Source organism: Ptiloglossa arizonensis, chromosome 11, assembly GCF_051014685.1.
Source record: "Ptiloglossa arizonensis isolate GNS036 chromosome 11, iyPtiAriz1_principal, whole genome shotgun sequence".
In the NCBI taxonomy this organism is placed as follows: Eukaryota; Metazoa; Arthropoda; class Insecta; order Hymenoptera; family Colletidae; genus Ptiloglossa; species Ptiloglossa arizonensis.
In genome coordinates this window covers 16,312,995-16,326,794 of record NC_135058.1, presented here as the reverse complement: position 1 = coordinate 16,326,794, position 13,800 = coordinate 16,312,995, and the positions used below count along the sequence as shown (strand labels likewise).

Genomic DNA, 13,800 nt, shown 5'->3' with positions numbered 1-13,800 from the left:
AATTAATTGAACGGAATAGAAACGAACGAGAACTCGAATATTTTAAGAACCCCTGAAATGGAAGAATCGCAACTCCATCTGTGTACGAATTGTTCAGAGTTTTCGATTGCACTTGCGTTTCAGAAATATCATTAAGAATTATGAATAAATTGAGCGACAATTCGAGTATCGATACAAAAATCCTGCTCGTATTTTTTTTTAAATTCGGTTACAGATTGTGAAATACGTGGGATAGTAACGACACGTTTAATTCAAGGAAACATTCTTGTCCGAGGTATTTTAAATACAGAGGATAGAGCGTTTCGAATCGTCCAAAGAAATTTCGATTATTGTTGCACAAAGATAGATCACAGGGCTAGGAACAAAGGAGAATATCCGATTCTTCCTTCCGACGTGTGTATGTTAATTTAATTGGCCGCCGCACTAGCACCGAGTACTTTGTAAAGATAAGTGAGATCAATCCTTGCCTTTCTGTCTTATTAATAGATATTCTATCGATTCATCCAGAAAGCTTAGCCTCAAAGTAAATGATTCGAAATCGCATAAACCGTCTACGATCCTCTTCGCTTTGAGCCGCGAGTGGTCAACGATCAAGGTGATTTCGGTGAAATACTTGGTAAAATTAATTTTCCTGTATTTGCCACCCGAGGGATCGTATTCTCGCTCACAGATCACCGTGGCGATTGTAACGGAGCTGTCAGATGAAAAGGAGAAACCTCGGAGACTGTTTCTCGATCACGGTGCGCTACTGTCGTTCGATACACGGGTTCGAGAAGTTACTCGGTGTGTCTACCTTTGAACCGAAAGATTCGACGCGACTTAAATCACGTTTCTTTCGACATCGTTCGTTCGGCGAGACCTCGAGCAGCTTCAAACTCGTCGTTAAATTAAATTCTGAGACTGGTGGGAGTACAATGCGCGAGTACGTTAATCGTAATGGTGAGTAGAAATAAATGACGAGTGGAACAACGTTACAGGAATCGTCGAGCTCGTCTCTTGCGATATCCAAGTATTGTCCAGTTGTCAAATTGTTTAAGAAATATTTCTCCTCGTACCGAAGGATTCAGAATTATCGATAGCGTTATAAAATTCATAGTTCGGGACACAGAGGACTGGAACCGTGGAACCACGCGAAAGAGATCAGGGAATTGTAATTTCGAGTAGAAATCATCGTTAACTGCTGTCAAGAAAGACGTTCGAGCGTCAAAGGGATCATCGAGTCGTCAATGGGACATCTATCCTCGTACCAAAGCATTCACGCTCGCTAGAACCTTATCGTTCGCGCTATCGTCATCGTCCAGTCCTTAATTCGAATTATGAATTTCACGCGCTGATTCGATTTAATTCCAGAGTCGCCTACTCGGGAGAATCGCATGCTCGCGCACAAATAACCGGGGCGACGGTGCTCGACCAACAAAGAAGAAGAAAAAGACAGTCCATTTGGTCGCGATAACCTCTATCTTCCGATTTCAGTGTTCGTCGAATTAACCAGGGAACCTTTACCGTAGGAAAATCGTGTGTACCATCAGAGATGTATCTAGGGAACTGTCGAAGAAAGGAGAAAAAATTACCCCTGTTTCGTTAGAATAGCGTAAGTTTTTTTTTTTCAATCGAAAGCTTCGATTTTCACTCTTCGTCGTGGCGATTCTTAGGTGTTTCAACCTATAGGCGGTAATGTACCGAGAGGATTTTGATTCAATCGCGAATCTTTGCTGAAATTTTTGAAGGATCTTGACGCAAACGTTACCACGGTGACGACGGCAGAACTGTCAAAGGAAACTCCCGCAAACTGTTGCAGTCCTAACATATCCACGCGACGATCTCGCGTGCTTTGATCATCGAACTGTCAAGACCAAGACGATTCCGTTTCAACCGCCAAGATTCGCGAATAGACCCTAGGGAACCTTCGCGCGTAAATCACCGAAACGACCATAACCGAACTGTCATGGAAAAGAAAGGCGAAGAGTTCAATATATGGCATGGATTTCGTAAACGGTCGATTTTTCGAATCTCGAGCTGACCACGCTACCCTCGTTCGCAAAATTTATCCTCGAGTAGATATTACGAGCATTTTGATCGAAAGATTCGGACGAAATTCAGAGGACTTTTACCATTAATGAATTGTCGCTCAAACGACAAAGTTTACGTATTGGTGAACCGATTAAATATCAGTCTTCGGTTTCAAATCGGTGTAACAGTGATCTAATAGTCGAGGAGGAGGTAAAAGTTTTAGAAACTCGATATCTCGAGTAGATTAACTCCTGTAAATAGTCAGATCTTATGAAACTTGCCCACAAGAACCTATCCAATCGAAAGACTGAACGCAACGCGATCGTCCGCGTTTCTCTTCTCGACGATTTCACACGATTCGCGAGCTGTCATAGATCCACAGGATTTTAACCATTGGCGAACCTTTGCAAATTTGCCAATCTTACGCCAGTCGTTGTCCTGTTACATTTTAGAGAAGTCTTGCGAGCGAAACAGTAAGACGATGGTAACCAAATAGCAGAGAGAATTACAAGAAGTGTAAAAGTTTAATTTTACTCTTACAGGTATGTAGTCGGTCTTTCGTTACTCGAGATAACCAGAGCGTCGATCTTCGAGAAACGTAGGTCCCCTAAGTTCTACAATATTCATTGAATTTACAAATCTTGCGAGCGATCGTAGATAGAGAAGATTTTAACGCGACAGCACGCCACTCGAACGCAGGACGAATTTCACGCGCTTATTATTCAAGAAATGATTGATTTCTAGGAATCTTTTCCATAGAAAATGTCGAGGTCTCGCTAATCGAACAAACGAGAGAAATAGGAAAGTTTAATGTAAACGACAACCTACCGCAATGTTGTATACTTGGATGCGCAACCGGTCGTGTATCGAGTGGATGATTTCGTTGTATCGGTGAACCTTAATTCGAAGGACGAATTTACGTTATTTAATTAACCGTCGTGTCTCTGGAAGAGCTTCTTGTCGTAAAACACCTCGGATTCTATAATCGACGCGCTCGAAAGAATTACAGAACTCGAATAACGTCTCGGTGTGTCCGCGGACACGAACACCTGTAGGTAAATAGTCGAATCGTTGCTACCCGAGACGAGGGAACAGAACGCCGTGGAACCTGTCTACTGCGAGTCTACGTTTCTATTCGCGTCAGTTTTACATAATTGCCGCGAGCAGCTCGTACATCGAGAGTTATCACATTCGCTGTTCGATTAATCGTCGGGACTGGAAAACTTTCCCGGCGCGAAACACCGAGGTCTCCGCGATCGACTTGTTCCGAAGAATCGTAAAGCTCGAACACGTCCGAACGATACGGGAACTTCCCCGGGTAAGCGGGCAAACCCTTGCTACTCGAGACGAGCGAACAGAATGTCGCGAAACCCGTCCATTACGCGAGTTTACGTTTCGATTCGACTTGTCGCGCGAATCGAGAGTCAATTGTCGAGACTTTGAAACATTTTTCTCGGCGCAGAAACACCGATATCTGTCCAATCGATCGAGAGAACCACGAAACCGAAAAACGTCTCGATATCTCGAATACGCGAACTCTTGCAGACAAATGGTCGAATCCGAGAAACCTGTCCGCTACGAGTCTACGTTTCTATTCGAGTCGATTTTACATATTTGCCGCGAGCGGGTTATAGATCGTGAGTTATCACGTTCGCTGTTCAATTAATCGTCGAGACTCTGGAAAAGTTTCCCGGCACGGACCACCGAGGTCTTTCCAAACGACCCACCCGAAGGAACCATAAAACACGGAAACGTCTCAATATCTCAAATACGCGAACTCTTGTAGGCAAATGGTCAAATCCGCGAAACCTGTCTACCACGAGTCTATGTTTCCACTCGCGTCGATTTTACGCAATTGTCGCGAGTAACTTGCGGATCGTGAATTTAATCGTCGAGACCTGGGTGTCCCTAACCAATCAACGTTGAAGCACCGTAAAAGTAAAAAATAAAGGTTCGACATCCGAAACGCGTGATCAATAGGTAAATGGTGAATCCTCGCTACTCGAGACGAACGAACGGAACGTCGGGTGCCTTGTCTACCACGGGTCTTCTACGAGTCGTTTACGAGTCTGGTACAAACATACTGGAGGTAAACCACGTAAAAGTAAAACTCGAAGAAATCTCGGTATCTCGAATAGTTTAGCTTCGGTCGGTGTTAGAAATAGTGTATTTCTTGGGACTTGGATCGAGGGAACAGAGCGCGCGAGACTTGTCCACTGGAAGTCTCCTACGAGTCTCGTACAAGTCTCTTACGAGTCTCTCGCAAGTCTAGGTTGCTATTCGCGTTGATTTCGCACGAAATGATTCTCGAGACCTTGGAAATGCAAGTGGACTTTGCGAATGGAACGGAGCGTAGCGAGACCTGTCTCCTACGAGTCTGCGACAAGTCTCTAACGAGTCTCGTACAAGTCTCTTACGAGTCTCTCGCAAGCCTAGGTTGCTATTCGCGTTGATTTCGCACGAAATGATTCTCGAGACCTTGGAAAAGCAAGTGGACTTTGCGAATGGAACGGAGCGTAGCGAGACCTGTCTCCCACAAGTCTGCTACCAGTCTCCTACGAGTCTCCTACGAGTCTGTTACGAGTCTTTTGCAAGCCTAGTTTGCTATTCGCGTCGATTTCGCAGCAAACGATTCACGAGTTCTCGGAGAAGCTTCTCCCGCGCAAGACGCCTAGGTCTCCCTGACCCGATCGAGAGCATTCAGATGGAACAAGGATCGTTCCGATACCTCGAATACCCGAACTAGTCGCGAAGAGAGGGATTCTCAGGGACTCGTTCGCGCCTGGAGGAAACCTGTCCACGAAGTTCGTCCTCCGATTGGATGCACCGATCTTTCGCGCGTGTCCTCGCGCGGTTCGAATGCGCGCTCGGGGCGGTCAAAGATCAAGACGATTTCGGGGACTGGTCTCCCGGTCGCCGCGCGAAACCTCCGCTCGTCCGATTATAATTCCAGGGCGTCGCGGAGAGGCGCGCCGTGGACAGAGCGTCGTGCGTGCGTCCGCGCGCGCGGGGCACCATCGGGCCCAGAAACCGGTTCTCCGTACGTTTTAATTTCACGCTGACATCGGCGCAATTCAGTTTACACGGATACTGGCCATTTTCTAGCGCGGACCCGCCGAGATTAATGTCCAAGCGGCGTGTGCACGCGCGCACCTACTCCGAGTTCCGCGGAATTTACGCCGCGTTTCCCAGGAACGGGCCTCGTGGGCCTCTCTCTCTCTCTCTTTCTCTCTCTATCCTCGTTCGTCCCTTGGGTACCGCCACTCCCGCGACGTTTTCGATCTTAATCATCCGCGCGATCGGCTCGCGGGCTAATTGAGCTCTCGTCCGAACGGCGCGGCTCTCCTCGGCGACACTCTTCTTCCTTTTCGCCCCGTACACCGGTTTCGATCGCGGACTTGATCGACGAGGATTAATTATTTTCGCGCACTCGCCGCTCCGCTAACCCCCCCCCGCACCCTCCACACCCTCCACATCCCCCCACCCGTGGCTCTCCGCGGACCCCTCCGTGGCACGTTAATTAGCGCGAGATTGATTTCTGGTATCGACGAGTCACCGTGAGAATCCGCTCGACGATACGAGTTCGAGGTCGAGACGTCTCGGGTACCCGGCACTCTGGCCCACGGTTTTCGAGGTGTTCGGGGACCGGGGGATCCTACGCTCGAAATCGTTGTTCTTGCGGGCACACGCGTTTCCGCGAGTCGTCGCCGGAATCGCCGAGATCGTCGAATCGGCGCGAACTCGCGATTTGCGAACAACGGGCTTTCCACGCGCACAGTTTCTCACACTTTTTCGAACGAGTCACGAGGTCGCGGCGATACGCCTCGAGAACCGTGAGTCCGTCCTCGCGAGGACTAGTTTCGGCTCTTTGGGTAAACGATTTTCTTTCTCGGCGATACTCGACGCGCTGAAACCAGACTTTGCGAAGTTCTCGTATTCGTCGTCCTCCGTTAGACAGACGGACAGCCAAGCTTCTCGAGAACCGGTCGTCGACACACGAAACCGGAACAATTAATTTTCTTCGCCGATCGGATCTATCGGCCTTCTCGGATACATCGATCCTTCTAATGGTCGGGTTTTGCAATCTTCCGATCGTCTTCCATTCGACGGACGGATTCGCGAGCTCCTCGAAAAATAATCCTCGAACTCGTCCGATTCGTTTCTCTACCGGTTCTTCCGATTCATCGACGAGTTTTCGGACGTTCCTCTCCGCGTTCGTCGCGGTGAAAAATTTCTCTCGATTCTCGATGCTTTGTCTTTCGATGGAAATTTCTCAAAGACCTAACGAGGTTCATCCTCCGACTCGAATTTCGCGATGTCCATCGTATCTTCCATCTGACGGATTGGCAAGAAAATGATCGACTCTCGAAACGAGAAACGGTCACTCTCTTCGTCGACGAGGTTCGTCTTCGCGAATCGAGTCGTCCGATCTTCCACTCGACAGGTAGAGCTTCCAAAATATTGGTCGTCGATGGCAAAACTTCGCACAAATCGTTTCCTTCGCCGATACCGATTCCAGGAGTGAAATTTCGGAACGTTCTCTCGACGGATCGCTAGCCAGCTGAACGGTAGTCTCTGGTTAAAATAAAGAGGAATCACTGTTTTCGTCGAAGGTGTCCACTGGTCCTTTGGGTCAGGTTGAACGGACTCTCGGAAAACATTCGTCGAGAAAAATTCGTTTCTCCGTCAAGGATGTCCATCGATACTCTAGGTGGATCGAATTCGAGGATATTCCGTGTCTTTCCAATGATTTCCAATTCATAGATTCGCGATGTTTCTAAAAAATGGTCGCTCGGGACAAATGTCTTCGCCGGTAAGGTCCATTGACTCGACGATCAATTTCCTCGAGGTTCCGGTGTCCTACCGGTCGACGCTCGAACCCGTCGAATTTTTCGGCTTTCGAGAAAGCTCGTGGTCGAGTTCCGCAATGTTCGCGCGTTCGTCGAGCGCGCGGAGGACATTGCGCCGGATGCTCTCGACGAAATTCCCATTCCGATTTCCATGTGACCGGGGCAGCACTTCGTTTCGGCCTCGTATCTCGATCCAACCGGCACACCGAGCACTTCTCCGCGCGATGCACTTTCAAACACCGTTCCTCGAAACGTTCTCACTGTCCTTTCTTCTTTCCGGATCTCGTTAGGTTCGATTCGCACAGAACGATCGTCGATCTCGCGGTCGGATCGATGCGAGGTTCCGGAACACACTTGGCGCGATTTCGACGCGTTGTCACTGAGGATCGCGCGAATCACTTCGATCCTCCGATCGGCGATGGTCCGGGTTCGTTGCACCCAAGATTTCTACGATTCCCCTCGAATCTCGAGAAAGAGTATTTATAAATCGGCGGTGCGTTTTCCATCGATAGCTGTCTTATAGTATCTCGTCCCCCGGCCCGTGCTCCGTCTCTCGACGCGCTATAAACCGAGCTTTCTAGTCTACCTGTCAGTCCGCCGTCCGTCAGTCAATTACCCCGATTGCACTACCCTAACCTACCGACACTGACAGCCTTCACAACGACGATCAACAAACTTCCCGAATCGACGACGAGCCCGATCCACCCGCTGTCACTGCGTCGCCCTATTCCGGTACCACATCACCAACAACCGTGGAACCGTCCGAACCGTCCGAACCGTCCGAACCGTCCTATCGAACCGTGTCACAAACTGTCACTTCCACGTCCATCGTAAAATCTGTCGTCCGAGTGGGTCACATACCCCGGTCCCGTCCGCGAAATACCGCGGTCACCTTGAAAACCTTCTCCCGGTCCACGGCTCCCCCGAGATCCCGATCCCGTCTCCAGCTTACCGAGCGTCTAGCCACGAGTACCCGCGGTTTTCGTGAAATGTATCGACTCACCTGCAGTATGTATCCCCGCGTGTAATCCTCGTACGTCCAGCCGAAAGCGGCTAGTAAACGTGTCACTTGCGCGTGCGGCAACTGGTTGAACAACTGATCGAGCAAGATCTTAAGGCGTATCGGCAGTGCGCGCGAGCCGTAGAGTACGAGGGATGCGACGTCAAACGCGGCCGTCGGCTCGACACTCTCTGAAGCCGGTGGCCTCTCCTCCTTCTCCGCGACATCGCCGCCCCCACCACCGACACTGCCACCTCCACCGTTACGCTCCCCACCGCTACAACCCCCACCGCCGGAACCGACCCCACCATCGACACTACCATCGCCAACGCCACCTCCACCGCCGCCACCACCGACACCGCCGCCGCCGCCGCCACCACCGCCGCCGCCACCGCCGCCGCCGCCGCCGCCGCCGCCGCCGCCGCCGCCTCCTCCTTCCCTCGACGCGGTCGTCGTCGGCGTCGTCGTCGTCACCGTGGTCGTCGGCGTCGCCTGCTTCGCCCTCCCTGCGCTGCTTTTGTCCTCCCTTCCAGTGCCACGGGGGCTGGAGACGACATCCCCACCACGCTGCTGCCGGAGGCCCGACAGTCGCGCCAGCGCTGGAACAACAGAGAGGAGAGGAGACGGGGTTAGAAAGAGAGTCGTCTGTTTGGCCGACGGTGCGCGCCCCACGGATTAGCGCCTGTGTTGGTGACCGTGGACAAACGGCCACCCCCCACCGAACGCTCGGTGGTCCTCGGTACCTCCCACCCCCGCGTCTCGCGATCCCACCACCGCCAACACCGCCAACACCGCCACCCCGTGCGCCGCTCTGTCCTTTCGTTTTGTTTCTGTCTCCTTTCGCGGCCCGCCAGCCTTCTATCCCCCTCCCGCCGACGATCTCTCGCTCCACCGCGCCGCGCCTCGCCTCACCTCACCCCACCCCGTCCGACACCGACCCACCTCTCCGCTCCGACCCGTTCCGTGTGTCTCTCTCGCTTCTGTCTCTCCGGGTATCGGTACGGACGCAACCTAGGGTCGCCGTGGCACCGAGGGTACTTACTTACCCCCCACCACACCACGCTCGCCGGACTTACCCCCACCCGAGCCGGCTACACAACACACCAGCGCGCCTCGACCCTGTCACCGACAAAACGCACCGCGATAGTTCCCGCTGACACACCGATACCCGCCACCAATACTGTGCGAGCTGGAATGCACGGGCAGTCGCGCGGCATCCCCACCACCGCTAGTTTCTCATGAGACTCGGCGTCCATCAACCTGCTGCTGCCACCACGGTGTCGCGGTTTAGACGGCGAGCGCCCGTACTACCGCGCGCACGCTACCGGCACCGAATCGCTTCGAGGGAACCGCGAACACCGTTTACGCGGATACTTCGGATATCGAGGTATTCGGGTCTCGGTACCCCGACAAGTTTTTCGAGACCTTTGCGATTTTGGTGGTCGGTCGCTTCAATCTCGAAGCCTAAATTTTCCTTCTCCAGGAGAACGCTCGGTAGGTGTAATTAGAACGTTTCGAATAAATTCCAGGTATTTTCCACCTGCAGCCTCGATACGATAAATAGGAGCGATACTCCGGCTTAACAGGTGCGAAGAAACGTGTTTCCTTTTAACGTTTTCACGTGCGGATCGTTTCTAGAATCTTTCGACCAACGTGTTTTCGTACGCCTCTACCAGCGTGGGTATAGTTGCGTTGGATCGTCTTTGGAGCTTGGGTCAAAAGTCGATACGTCCGTGGAAACCGTTTCTCGCAAGGTAGACTATTTGTTATCTTTCGTTTCTTTTATCGGTAGATCAATTTTACTTCTGAAATGGAAAACGTTGAAGACTAATTGTGCGCGAGTTGTGAAATAAATATTTTGAAGAGCACTTTACCACCGTTCTACGCCACGTTTATTTAAATCAGAGTTGTAAACGATACTTTCGTTAAAATCTCGAGTCGATGCACATACGATACATTGGACTATTTCTATCCAAGGTTAATCCTGTGCGCTTCGGTCAAACTCGACGAAATTGCGCTCGGTTGATTCGTTTTGTTTTTTAAACCAGCGATACGGATACAATAAAAACGGTGGTCCCCGGGGCACCGATGTCGGCTTTCGTCGCTTCCATCGCTCCCCAGCCCCGTCTCACGGCCGTAAATTATTTTTCCGTTAAGCCCGCGTCAACGGGATTCAACGAAACGTCAAACAATTCATCGGGGGCGGAATTAACGGCGCAGGGATCGCGCGCGGAGTTCCGCGGAGGGAAAACGCCCGCGGGCAACGGCGGGGCCGAGTTGCTTTCTCAGAGACACCGAGCACCGCTCGTATATAGTCTGTCGGTACACCCGTAAGGTCTCGAGGCGCTTTCCCTCCAGTACCGTCACGCTTTTCGCACCTGACGATTCCTATCTCGGGACACGAAAGTTTATGGGCCTTCTTACCGCGCAGACACACTCGACGATGGTATCGGTCGCAGGGTTTCGCGTACGACGAAAACATTAATCGAAACTGTGCGCGTTAATCTTTCCTCTCTCTATCTGTGGACTCATCGATCAGCTCCGCGCCACGGACCATCGGCGAATTTATCGCTAGGCGACGATTAACCCTTTGAGCGCCGACCGGTTCCGTCCGCGCGAGTTCGCGCCAAAAATTTCACCGGCAACCCTCTCCCTGCGATATCGTCGTTCGACGAGCATAATTTTCCTCCCTGTATTTCTATCGTTGACTCGCAAGTCTACCGTATCGAGAGCGAAGTACTTAACGAACGTGTAACAGATATAAATTTTGTACGATAAATTTACGGTGAATTAATTTCCTACGGGAGATAAATAATTATATATACGTATTCTTTAAGAAAATTTCTTTAAACGTGAGAAATTAAGATAAATCGAGATAGCGTTATCGCACGGACAAACGGTAGGAAGGTGCTCGAGATAACGGTGCAGTCGGGTGGAATGATCCAACTCGAGAAACACTCGATGTGCGTTCAGATGTAGGTAAATAATATTAAAACGGATAAAGGCGTAACAGGATGAAAGACCAGCGCGAATTATTTCATTTGTTAGAAACATCGATGACGTATGTACGCGGTGTTACTCGACGATATTGAATTTAATCCGTTGAAAGAGGGAGGATTCTTGTTTTTCCATTATTCTACACAAATGTATATTTTATACACTTTTTATCATTTACGCGTACGGTAATATTGTATCTTAATTTCGAATATCGCTGTTTTAATTGTATTCCATTATGTTCGTCGTCTGAGATACGATCGTGTAATCCGGGAATATATGGCTTCATTTTCGAAGATCAATGTCCGATTCGACCGCCGCGTTTAATTCTTCTAATTACGGCAGATGTTCGCGCGATACCATCTACGGGTTCGATGTTTTTAATTATTGCGAAGGTAGGGCGAATTTTTGTCGAAGGGCGTTTAAAAAGAATTATCCGATATACGGCGAATAACGAGATTATTTACTTCCCGACGATCCGTTTCCAACATCGATTTCCGAATTTTTGAGATTGCGTACAAAAGCAGCCTTCGTTTGAAACGTTTCGATTAAGAATATTTCTCTTTCGAAGAGAATTTACAAATGCGATCGAGACTTTGACCAACAATTTGCACAGTTTCCTTACAAGTTTTCTCAATTGAGTCTAAATCTGTCGAACGAATACTCTTTATTTCTCATTACTCCAAAATCCAACTATACCCGCTCCAAAATCAAACAAAATCTCGCGAAAGCAACCCATCGAGCGGAAAGTAAAGCCAAAGGGTTAAATGTCGAGTAACGATTTGAATAGTTTCCGCACAAGTTTGCTCGATCGAGGTAAAATCGCTCGAACGAATACTCTTTATTTCTCATTACTCCAAAATCCAACTATACCCGCTCCAAAATCTAATAAAATCTCGCGAAAGCAACCCATCGAGCGGAAAGGAAAACCAAAGGATCAAATGTCGAGTAACGATTTGAATAATTTCCGCACAAGTTTGCTCGATCGAGGTAAAATCGCTGGAAGAAATATCCGGTACTTTAGATTACCCGAATAATCCGATTTTGTTGAGAATGTGACGCAAAAATGGTGGAGAGTTTGTTGGATGTTCTCGCGAGCGGGAAGTAAATCCAACTGGCGGCGATTTACCGGAGCATGTCGGAGCGAGTCGGAGGCCGTTCAACCTAAACAAAGCTGGTCCCGAAACGCGGGGCCCCCGGCACGGGAAGATAATCACTCATTGTCGTATCGGGCCGATGGGAAAGTGGTCGTGTACGCGTACGCGGGAGGATCCATTACGCTGCGTCCTTTTTGTTCGGGCGATAACATTAAGAGGGCGGCGCGGTTGCCGCGGGACGGCTCGGGGGCCACGGCAATGATTGTCGTTGTAGGTGCCATATCGGGGCCCCTCGGGGACTCCACGAGCGGTCCGACCCTCGCAGCGGTCCCAGCGTGGGATCAATAGAAACCACGGAGTCATCGCGATTGGGCGCCACTTGTCATTAATGACTATCCGATTTTCGATTTAATTAAACCGCGATGACGATCTTGCCACCTAGACGTCGGGCCCCTCTTGCGCGGCAAAGGAGTGGGGAGGGGGCCTGGAAATCGTTTTCTGGAACGAGTTCCGACGACGTCCGTTAACTGGGTACTTTCTGCTTCGCCCAGACGAGCTTTTTCACCGAGCGCGGACCGTTCTCTTTCGGTGGGTACTAAAAGCTACGGGGCGTGGTTTTTGGCGACCAGGATTAGGGTTGTTTGGGAACCTAACGAGCTCATTTCGGTCGCGGTGTTTTCCTCAAATTTTACGTTACTTTGAAATAAACAGTAATTTCGTTATTCCCTTCCCTGTTCTTCGATCAATTATACCTCGACGACTCAACTACGGTGTATCGTTTGGGTTAATTTCACTCCGAACTAACATTTAACTATAAGTTGTTTTTTACGAGATAATCGGTTCACGAAGCACGCGCCACTTATGTCTTATCTGACGTTAAATTGGAGTTTTTCTATGTACAAAAGTGTAACGAATGATTTAAATTTTTTGAAGAATTGTACATAGCTGAAACGAGACGAGCGAAGAGTGTTAGCAGCAGTGGTAGTTGTCGAGTACGTAAATAACTTTATTCGAGTTCTTTGTGTATTTTTAATGGAAATAATGTTGCGATAAAAATGCGAGAAATTAATTTTATCATAATTCCGTACCATCGAAAATTTCGTAGCTCGCGTAACGTTGCGTATTTGTAGCGCGTATGTAAATTCGTAGGAGTGACTGGGTCTTTTGAAAAGATACGATCGCAGGAAAATATAGTTAATTTTCAACACTAATTTTCTCTCTAATAGCTTGCAATTAAAAAAGAGCTACAAGCCTGCCCGGTTTCGAAGATCACCCTTGCTCGTTTAAATCTAAAATTATATACATTCTATTCGAGTGTTCATTATTAGCTGCTAAAGCACCCAACAACGGTGCACTCCCATGATTATCGTTTACAGTATGAAAGCAAATTATTTTAATATTGCAGGGTCAGGGGAAGCACCGAGTCCGCTTAACCTGGGAAGAGGCACTACTGCGTTTCAATAATAAAAGTGATAAAATGCGTTTAATCCTCGCATCGTATCGAAGAGTCTGGGATAGTGGTGATAAAGCAGGAAGGGAGCCCAACGAGACGGCGAAGATGCTCGTAAGAGCTCCCTCCCACCAACTTCCTTTCACCCCATTATAATTCCCTGAGAATTACTTTGAAATATTCTCAAAGCTGATACAGGTGTCGTAAAAATGTTAATATATGCAATTAGTAAGGATTGCGCGATGTGCGGTAACAGAAATAAATCTGCAGCATTGAAAATTTGAGGTTAAGTATGTTTGGGAAACTTAGAGGTTAAATACTCTGTTTCTCAGAACATGTTAATCGAAGAGAGGAACAATTTAGATCCAAGAAGACGTTCTTTGTTCTATCGCGGCTCAA

General features: G+C 49.1%; 1 protein-coding gene across 1 annotated transcript in view; it reads right to left on the bottom strand.

The window, feature by feature from the left end:
* The window catches only part of LOC143152595 (uncharacterized), a 373,342-nt gene that overhangs the window by 34,645 nt on the left and 324,897 nt on the right, over positions 1–13,800 (bottom strand). The window contains exons 4-5 of the mRNA XM_076322893.1: positions 8,306–8,459; positions 7,864–8,176 (exon numbers count right to left, since the gene is read on the bottom strand). Of these exons, the coding sequence (XP_076179008.1) occupies positions 7,864–8,176; positions 8,306–8,459 (467 nt within the window). The remainder of the gene's footprint in view (positions 1–7,863; positions 8,177–8,305; positions 8,460–13,800) is intronic.